Source organism: Pleuronectes platessa, chromosome 5 (genome assembly GCF_947347685.1).
Source record: "Pleuronectes platessa chromosome 5, fPlePla1.1, whole genome shotgun sequence".
In the NCBI taxonomy this organism is placed as follows: domain Eukaryota; kingdom Metazoa; phylum Chordata; class Actinopteri; order Pleuronectiformes; family Pleuronectidae; genus Pleuronectes; species Pleuronectes platessa.
Genome location: NC_070630.1, coordinates 19,258,426 through 19,268,394, shown reverse-complemented (window position 1 = coordinate 19,268,394; position 9,969 = coordinate 19,258,426). Strand labels below are relative to the sequence as shown.

Below are 9,969 nucleotides of genomic sequence, written 5' to 3'. Positions count from 1 at the left end.
GAGCTGCTCCCCCCGCGACCCGACCCCGGATAAGCGGATGACGATGAGATGAGACGTTATAACTATACATTTCTGCTTTTACATTATCAGTATAACATTGTATTGATAAATATAAATATAATTTTCAATATTACGGAACAGTTATTGATGCTGACCTGCCTCTGGGGCACTGGTCACGTACCTTTCTTTTTGGTGACGATCTCCTGCGCTTTCGCTTGCTAGATCGCTTTACTTTAACAGCTTGATTGGGAAAAAAAATGGTTTCAATTTTACATTAAAAACTAGCTTCAGGATAGTTTAAAGTAAAATGATGATAGTGCATGAGCATGTTATTCAAATGAAAATCAGCATTAAACTAAACTTGGACACATCAGCAAACCACAAAACAATGTCACTAGATAATGGTTCAAAATAAAAAAGTCTGTCATCAGGTTTCTACACATGCTCTTCATTTCATGAATTAAATCTCATCAGTTCCCTTTTATTACCAGTTCCATTATCCATTATTCAACAGCGTCGAATTGGAGCTCCATCTTAAACTTCCCGCAAAGTAGTGTCAAGTGCAACAATAGTATCTGGACTAGTTTCAGACAGACATGGTTGTCATTTTTTCAACATCTCAGCACACGCATTGAACTGTTGTGTTCGGGCACATTGTTGGTACATTATCATCTCGAAGCAGTGAAACCTTAACTGTGCTTCTGACTATAACCAACCTGGTCTAAACCCAGTTGACCAGGTTTACAGGATAAGTCCAAATTAACAACCCTCTTACTGGGGTATTAATGACTAATGAAGTTCTGGGTTTACAACTTGTGATGTGTGGTTGCTTATGTTTTAAGAAATGGCGAAGGCTAGGGAAGTTCATTTTTAGCTGGATTCTAAGTTTATATATTGTACTTTGAGTCAAACAGCATTTATTTCCTGCCTTACTAGCTTGCTAAATTAGCCTCTGTGGCTTCTAGATGCTGGCAGTACCTGATGCCTTGCAGTGGTACTCTCATGACTTTACCCAATGACTGTATCTAGAGAAGGACATGACAGCTACCCTGATGTAAAGCAAAAAAATCTGGATCCCCCTGTGGCTGACTGGCTGTAGTGTAGTCTATAAACCATGCCTCCTCCATGTAAGTGGATGGGACATGGCCACCAACCCTGACTAAAAAAAATCAGAGAACACATCAGCTACATTTTCACAGAGATGTCTTTGTCATTTAGGAAGTTATCACAATGATTTATGATCATGTTTCTTATACATTTGGTTTAAGTTAGTTATTTGATTATATAAAAACTGCGTGAAAAGATATGATTGACAGCTGGGATGGCTTGAGTTTGATAATGGGACTTGACACAGTGGCTCCCATGTGTCATCTCACGACTGAACCTACTCTGCCCCTAAATTACATCAGTGATGATGATAGCGTCCAAGTCACAGATATTTTGGCTTCATTTGTGTACAGTAGGAGGAAGTGGAGACACATCGTATGTCTTATTAACTGAGTCACTTTGGTGCAACTCCAGGGTAAACAACACATCACGCCACTGTGGTATCATCCTCTCGCTCATTCATCTCCTTACATACACAAACTGTTTTTGGACAATTCACTTGCAGTGACGTTGAGCAAAGCCATTTTGACTCAGTGGTTATATCTCAGACTTTATCGCCTCCCAGTGGTTGCTATAGAAAAAGACACAGCAGACATTTTTGTGATGTAGTGTTAACCATGGTGTTCACCCTCTACAGAACTTACCTTTTGGGTTGGTGCACTGACTTCCCGGACCATCCAGATCAAGACCACAAGGACTACATTCTGCTGCTCCAGCTATTTGCCAATCCCCCCAGTCTTCTTGTTTTTGACTCACAATATCAAACTCAACTGCTGTGGAAATGACAGGTATGCTGGGCACTTTCCTAAAAGCTTTGTGTTCCTCTACAGCCACAAATGTTCCTGACTCTGTCACTCTGGAGTTTACACTTTGGGTCAATGTGAATTCTGTCTTTTGAGAGGATATCCAGCCTTCATCCTCTGACACATGATGTGTGTGATAAGAATTCAGTGGATCTCGGTATTTGTTTGAGCTGTGCGCTCTTCTGGCTCTGTTTCTTGATGGACTGCTCTTCAGATTCAGGGTCAGAACCTTAGCGTGACCTGCTCTGACCTGGTCTCTCCTCTGGCTGCTCCTGGGCTCAGTCTGCTGACAAGTGACTCTCCCTACTCTCTTCACTTCACAGCCTCCACCTGACAATAAAAAATGAAGTCACATTTCTAGAAAATAAATACAAACAAGAACGTAGTACAAAGTGATTAGAGTAAATGTTGTTGATTCTTTAAACCTGCACTGAGCAGCATCACAGACTGACAGGTGTATACAGTACTACACCACAGATCCAGGTGCCAGTGAGACTATATAAAATGATTTAGTTTGGCTGCTTTGAGGCTAGACTAATACAGTGCACCACACTACCTGCTTCCAAGGTCAAGAATGAACTTGGAAACTCAAGCCAACATGGACATAATGAGAACATAAAAAACTGTGACACCTTTGTTTTTCCATGCTGATTGAGATAATGTGAGAAAATAGATACTAATTCATATAAATCCTCTTTCAAAGCTCGAAAAGTTGAATTTTTTCACATCAATTTGGAACAGAATACGACCTCTACATATCTGAAAATAAATATTAGTTTTTAATTTTTCCAAAAATGGTGAGATATACAGCAGACATAATGTTCACGTTATATATTAACTAGGCTATACTTGGTGTTTGAGAAAAGTGCTGCCAGCAGGTTTATATATATATATACCAATTTTTTAAGACCACTCTAATGTATTTTATTTCTGGCCAACAATAATAATAATAATAATAATAATAATAATACATTTTATTTATAAGGCGCCTTTCAGGATACTCAAGGTCGCCGTACAACAGTCAACAATACAGTTAATTAAAAATTTTAAAATGCACAAAGCAGATCTGTAGGACTTCATTAAATTGGGTGGAGGCCTTTTATCTGGTGCATTTTTCTTTGGGAATACAAAGAGAAAATGCACTCTCTCTTTGTTACAATGTTTTCTTAGTGTAGCTTTAATGATTTGCGGCTGGAGAAAAGGCTGAATTAGTCCAATGGGGAAAAATGCAGCCATTAACAGCCATCACTGGGTCTTTCAGTAGCGTGGCCTCCCTATTAAGTGCTTTTACACATTCACTGGCCTCTCCACGCTCCGTTTTGATGATGTTAACGAGTAGTCATGCACGATTGCATGTATGAGGGTCATGGGGAGGCAGTTGATGAGCGAAGAAAGGCTTTACAGGAACACTTGTCTACTCTGCTCGTCTACGCAAATCACACATTGGTGAAGTTTGCGTTGTAATGAGACAAATCACATCAGTGTAATCATGTTCAATCTAATTTCTCTGTCTCCCTTCAACTTAGGCTATTTGATGAGTCTGCATTTATCATTGGCTTGATTAAATCACCTCAGCTCCTCACAAATAAACAATCAAATATGCCCATAAACTGCTGATTATTGCACTACTGTCAGTGAATTATCCTGTGAAATAATATTAAACGTATAAGAACAAATGTAGAAACCTTTCTGAGAATGAGTGCTATGTCACTGGGATCATTTTTTAAATATAAATTACATTTTTGACTATGACATTATTTAACGTATTAACATATCCTTGTCAAATCCATGCTCGTAGGACTTATTGTGGAGATAAACACAGTTACGAGGTCTTTAGATAAACTTGCAAAAAATATTGTAGACTAATAAAACAATCTTGCATTAAATCCTACCTTCAGTAAGGTTGATACATAATATATATGTAGAAACTATTTTAAAAGGGCAGTTGAATCAACATAATGGCATCTTTGTAGGCAGCTGTTACCAGTAAAAAGTCAACTATGGAAACTTTCTTAAAGTCAGAGCCTGTTTATTGTTGTCCCTCTAGCATATGGAGTTTCCAAACTGTGAGTCTCTATATCCCCGTCTCTTCCCTAAGACTCTGTGCTGGGTCCTTGTTTCCTTTATTGAGTTGTGAATGAGGTTTGTGCTGGTTAGTCTGTCCTCCACCCAGCTATTCATGTCGGTTGGGAAAACATTGTTAACAAAGTTATAATGATGTCAAACATATCTTGCAGAGAGAGTAGATCCTATGCATCTATACATTCATAGAAGCCTCTATTGCTTTTCCTGATGCCCCCAAAACCTTAATTACTATCAGTTAAAAATAATATATGTCTAAATTCTTAATATTTTGTATTTAATGTGAAGGAAATCTTAAGAAATATTTATAGCTGTGCAGAAAAACTAAAGTAAAAGTAAAAGTAATTAAGCTTACTTGTGCTCTACTCAAATAGTTTGACTTGGGTAATTCCATTTTAAGTAACTTGAATACATTTCAATGGAGAAAAAAAGAAAAGAAAAGGGGAAATAAACACTATAAGCTTATTTTAATTTTTATTGTATCTGAACAGAATTAACATGAATTATTAGACTGATGGACACACCCACACACTAATCCCACTTGAATTTACAGCACATAGCTACACAATTGGAACTGAAACTGAACAAATAAATGTCTGTGTTTTAGGCTTAATCAGGCATGTCAAAGGCGTCCATGTAACATGCCTCCACATCATTAAAACAGACCCAAATGATGGCGTGCCTTTTGCAGATGATGTACATGGTTTTGTATTTTAATGATTTGTTAAAATTCATATTCAATCAGTGCTGCCGCTTAAGTAATGGTGGTTAGTTGAGAATAGGCCTTAATGGCCTCAATATGATGCTCTGTCACACTGAATAAGAACCTGCATCCAGATGGGAGCTGGCTTGACTGAAGCCTCATCATTTTCTCTACACATAGTAATAGTGAGCGAGCTAGTTGCCTCAGGCAGGTACAACATTCTTGGTTATTTCTCAGTGAAACAGTGATATTGGAAACGCAGCAGCATGAATTGAATACATTGCACCGTGATTTGTACATATATCTAGTGAGGAAACATTTTCCAGCATACTGTGCACTCTTCACAGTATTTGAACTTGAATCGTACGTTATATATTCTCCTTAGTTAACAGAAGTCCCTGTGTCCAGATTGTTAGTTACCTGTTGGAGTGGCAGGGAGTTTGTGTCTGGACCTTGACAGCCTGCGGAGCCTACTGCATGCCTGCCTGCTTTGGGTGTCCACCTCCTCTTTCTCTCCCTCCTCACCTTGTTTCTGTCCCCCGGTCTCTTCTGCACGTCCCTGTGTCAGCTCTGTGCTCTCCTTACTGACTGAAATAGCACCCTGTCCATCAAAAGCAAAGGCTTGCCCTTGCCCCTGGGCCTGCTCAGAGCTAAAAAGTTCGTCTGACAGCAGGGCAGAGCTCTCTGGCCCTGAAACCACCCTGGCAGGCGACTCTGTCCCCGTCTCCTTCTTTGAGCTGTCTTCGTCTTCTTCACCCTCAAAAAGTTCTGGAGTAAAGAAGATGGTCTGGTCCACATCTGTTTCATCTTCAGCTGGAGACTCTGCCTCACTTTCACAGCTGGGAGGGACAGCTACTGATGGCGGCCCGAGAGCCAGGCTGAGTGGTTTCGCTTTGATTTCACTGGAAGCGTCTGCAGCCGCTTGTTTATGACATGAAGGCACTTCAGTGTTCTTCTGTGGAGAGGAGATCTCGTGGTTCTCCTTGTGTTCAGAATGATTAGGCGCCTCCAGGTGCTGACTGAGATTACTGGGTGGCTTGTCTTTAAAAATTGCCCTCTTGAAGCAGGTGCTGATGGGGTTGGAGTTGAACATGTGGTAGAGAGACTGAGCTGCTCTTTTTGGTGCAGGCGGCTCTGCTGGGATACTGTGTGTCGCCTTCAACCATTCTGCAACAAGGGAAAAGAAAAGAGTTTCTACAATTACACATCCTTGTTTGTAGAGAACACTTTAAACTCTGAATTGAATATAACCATTTAAAGAATGCCACCAATGGAGAGTGGCATACACACCAACGTGGCTACCAAGGCTATTTTATTAAGAAACATATAAATGTGGGCTTACGCTCAATATAACCCAAACAAAGGTCAAGGGGATTTAATTAAAAGCAACAGTCCAACATCTGCTCATCAGCTCGCTCCAGCGCCACTCAGGCATGCAAAAGACCTTACAGTAATGAGGCAAGCCACTCAACTGATCCCATAGCCCCCACCCCCAACTATGAGGGAGAAGAGGGGGTGTCTGTGCTTGTCCCTTTACCACCCTCATCCACCACACCGAATTCAACTGAGCAAACAGCTCAACCCTGTCATGAACCCCACAGACAATGGCCGCTCACCAAGACAATGTGCAAACACGCCATCTCAACATATTTCCGTGTGGTGATGTCATGCTCATATATCCTTGGGCTCGATAACAACAACGGTGTCTTTAGAAACGGCACTGATTCAAATGTCATAAAATAAAGAAAAAATAATTGGATTAGGTCCCAAACAGTGGAAGCTGTGTAGTGCTAGTGGTTTAAATCTTTAATGCATTTATTTATCAATGGTTTATTTCACTATAGAGGAACAAGGCGTCGTTACCAAAAATTTGTCAACGGTTTAAAATCTGACAAACGGGCTAAAAGCGATATTACAAAGTATATTTTCTTTCTTTCCTTAGGAACGTACCCGAGTTAAAAATGATAAGATATATATTGAGACATGTAAACAGGGACATCATCAGTGACTTCCATGATAGTGTGTCACAACCTCATCAGGACATTCGAAGGGTGCCGGTTGGTGTGTGACATTGTTCCAAAAACAGGGCTAATTATTCCATTTTAAAACTCAAGAGGTACCATTCAGTGATATCATCTCATCCCCACAGTCACTGATGATGTCAAATGATCCCATCATAAAAGTGACACCGTGATCTTCCAGCAAGGGCAGTTTAAAATTAGGGTGTGGCAACCCCAAGGTCCTTGTTCAGCCACCTGCTAGGTTTGAATTTAATCAGGTGGGCGTTTGTCAAGAAAACCGAAAGACAGACAGAAAGGAACGATTTCTGTAATTATCAGTAAGATATTTTTTAGACTTTTGCAGCACCAAAGCTCTATTTTCCAACATTTCTATGTACATTACCTCCTCTCTCATTCTGTTCAGTTTTCGGCTGTGCATAGGAAAACGGGCGGAAGGTGGAGGGGCTTGCGTCCTGCTGTGATTCAGTTAGTTTGACACACGAGTGAGGTGTCCGAGGTAGTGCGGCCCGGAGCGGTTCCTGTCCCTTTGCAGATCCTGGAGAGTAACAGTTTGGAGGCGAGGCCGTGGAGCACACTGTCTGGCTGTCTGCAGAGGCCGCCTCCACTTTCTGTTGCACCTGAGAGAATTCTGCCAGAGACTGCATTGCATTGCTGAAGGTGTCATGATGCTGGACAAGCTGGCGAACCCATTTAGACAGACCTGAAATTACACAGACACACATATCAGAGACAAACATTATCCAAAGGTCTTATAATGGATAACTATTGCCATCTAGTGTTCAAGTTGAGACCCTGTGCAGTTATCAAGTGAAGCCACAGTTCACACCCTGTAAAACCCACCGCGTACCTGTGATGTATTTATTAGGGTTATTCATGAAACGTTCATCCACGAGAATTAGGGCGCCCCAGTCATTCTTGTGGCGAATACACCTGTACAGGGATGGTCAAAGGTTTGGGTACAAAGGGTGAGAGCACAAAAGGAAACTAGACAGCATCTTGTGACAGGAGGACAACAGCGGCCTTCCTCATCCAACTGATGTGTCAAGTACTCATGGGTTATTTTTACCACAAGGTAAAATTAATATCAGCTTTGTCTCAGCTGGTAACGATAACAATGTAAAGGCTGTACAGGACACTTACCTTCCCAGGGCCTGGTTGAGAGCTCTGTAGGCCTGAATCTCATACCAGCGATTGCCTGGGAGGAGACCTCTGGACTTGTGCTGGTCATTGTACTTCATCTTCAGCTCAACCTGAAACCACAGACCCATTAATAAATTATGACACTTTTTAAACATATTTCTATAAATAATAATAAATGGAATACAAATGTTTCCAACATGTTTGTTTTGTCTATATCTAATAAATTAACTCTTGTTTTTGTGCCAAAAGGCTAGTGTGCACTGAGCGTATCACGAATCAAACACGGTTAGTGTATAAAAGGAGAAAAAGCTCCCAGAGCACATTTGCCCAAATAACATGTTTTACCTGGCCAACAGTAATTAACGTACATAAAATGTGCAGAAGTAAATCCTCACACTGATGCTCTTTGAACCGAGAATGTTTGGCACCTTTGCTTGATAAATGATTGTTATAATACATTTTTAAAGACAGTTGCTAAACACGTTTCACTTGATTGACATTTTGGCCATAAGCTGAACAACAGAAATGTTAAAAAAATTGCATTCTTTTATTAATTACGATTTGAGAGCACCATTTACACAATTGCAAATGGTGGCGGCAGCTGTACATGTTTCACAAACAACTATTGCCGCTACTTGCAAATAAATTTTCCACACCAACGTGGGTCCCGCAGGCTTATGCATGGTCGCAGGTATAGGTTTTGTCTTGATGAAAAAGAAGAAGATGATCTCATGCTGCAAATTGCAGCTAAGATGTTATCAAAACCAGTCTGGACTGAATATCAACTTAGTTGCATGTCACCTAGATCCTTACTCCCTGAATTGTGTGGGTTAGTCTTTCCTGTAAAAGCCCAAATGCAACAGTCTTACTGAAGAGGAATTACATTTTCAAAGAGGTTACAAACTATCAAGTATCTACACAGAATATAAAACACTAATTTGATTAATATGGAAAATGAAGGGTCACACCAAATAGGATCTAGGGCACATCTAACCCAAAACAAATACTACTCAGGGCCTGAAGTGGTAAAGTATTACCTGTCCTCACATTTAGATATGTTCTGAAGGGGGGAACAAAGGGGCTAAAGAGAGGCCATGACAGAGGAAAGTGGAAGTAGGAGGGGACAGACAAGGTGGTCTATGTGACATGAAGCATCCCTGCGCAAAAATGCCAGGAAAGCATTCATCCATTTGCATCTGTCACTGCTGATTTTAGCGCTAACCTTTCAGAATTGACAAGTGAAAAGTTCAGCTGCCGTCTGACGGGATGCCATGCAGGGCAGGCTGCTGAAAGGGCTCTAACTGCTTTTGACAGGTACCGTGTGTTCGCCCTGAGCCACCAAACACGGGGCCGTGGCAGGTACAGCCTGTTACCTCACGCGCATCACGCAATGCCACTGTGGCCTGTCTGGACTGTGTACATAAACAAACAAGCCGAGTCACAGGAAAGCCTAAATATTGCCCAAAAGTTGGACTATGACTAATGACACCTCACAAGGAATCATACAAACAACTGAGTAATACTTGCCACCACGAAAACCTGAGCACGGACACTGGACGAGTTTTGTAATTTGAATAACACAGCCTTGCCTTGTCGGGAGATGTTAAATCACAAGTTTGATCTGCAGAAATAAAACACCAGCGCAGGCTTTCAATGGGAGGCATCTCATATAGCCCTGTCACAGTATGTCTTACAAATGTTGCTGGCTTCATGGTGAGATGTTTGCCAATGTATGAGACACCGGAGCAGTTAAGGAATCCACTTCGAAACCCAAAGCTGGAACAGAAAGGCCAGTAGCCTCGAGTCGGCGATGTCATCTAAATGTAATCACAGTCCATTGCAGCGTTTGAGCCATCACATCTCTGCTCTGTACCATGTCACCATCCAATCTAACGTGACAGGTTGCATATGTGAAAAAGCCAATTCTGGCTGCTAGCAAATCTCGCAAATGTGCAAGAAACCACAAGCTAGAAAGGATTAGTTAAAATGTCAAGAGATCACTCGGCTGCTTTTGGCCCTGTCCTCTACAGCTACCTGTTCATCCCTAAAAACATATATTTGACCAGTAGGCATGATTCGCAGCTGAGCGCATCTGTTTGGGTTACATTTTAGG

At 41.2% G+C, this 9,969-nt stretch overlaps 1 protein-coding gene across 1 annotated transcript in view; it reads right to left on the bottom strand.

Annotated features, from left to right (window-relative positions):
- Nucleotides 1–1,889: 1,889 nt before the first annotated feature.
- Nucleotides 1,890–9,969, bottom strand: part of brip1 (BRCA1 interacting helicase 1) — a 44,688-nt gene continuing 36,608 nt past the window's right edge. Inside the window, 6 exon segments of the mRNA XM_053423656.1 lie at nucleotides 1,890–2,124; nucleotides 2,127–2,240; nucleotides 5,116–5,862; nucleotides 7,099–7,416; nucleotides 7,564–7,646; nucleotides 7,857–7,966. Of these exon segments, the coding sequence (XP_053279631.1) occupies nucleotides 2,021–2,124; nucleotides 2,127–2,240; nucleotides 5,116–5,862; nucleotides 7,099–7,416; nucleotides 7,564–7,646; nucleotides 7,857–7,966 (1,476 nt within the window). The 3' untranslated portion in view covers nucleotides 1,890–2,020.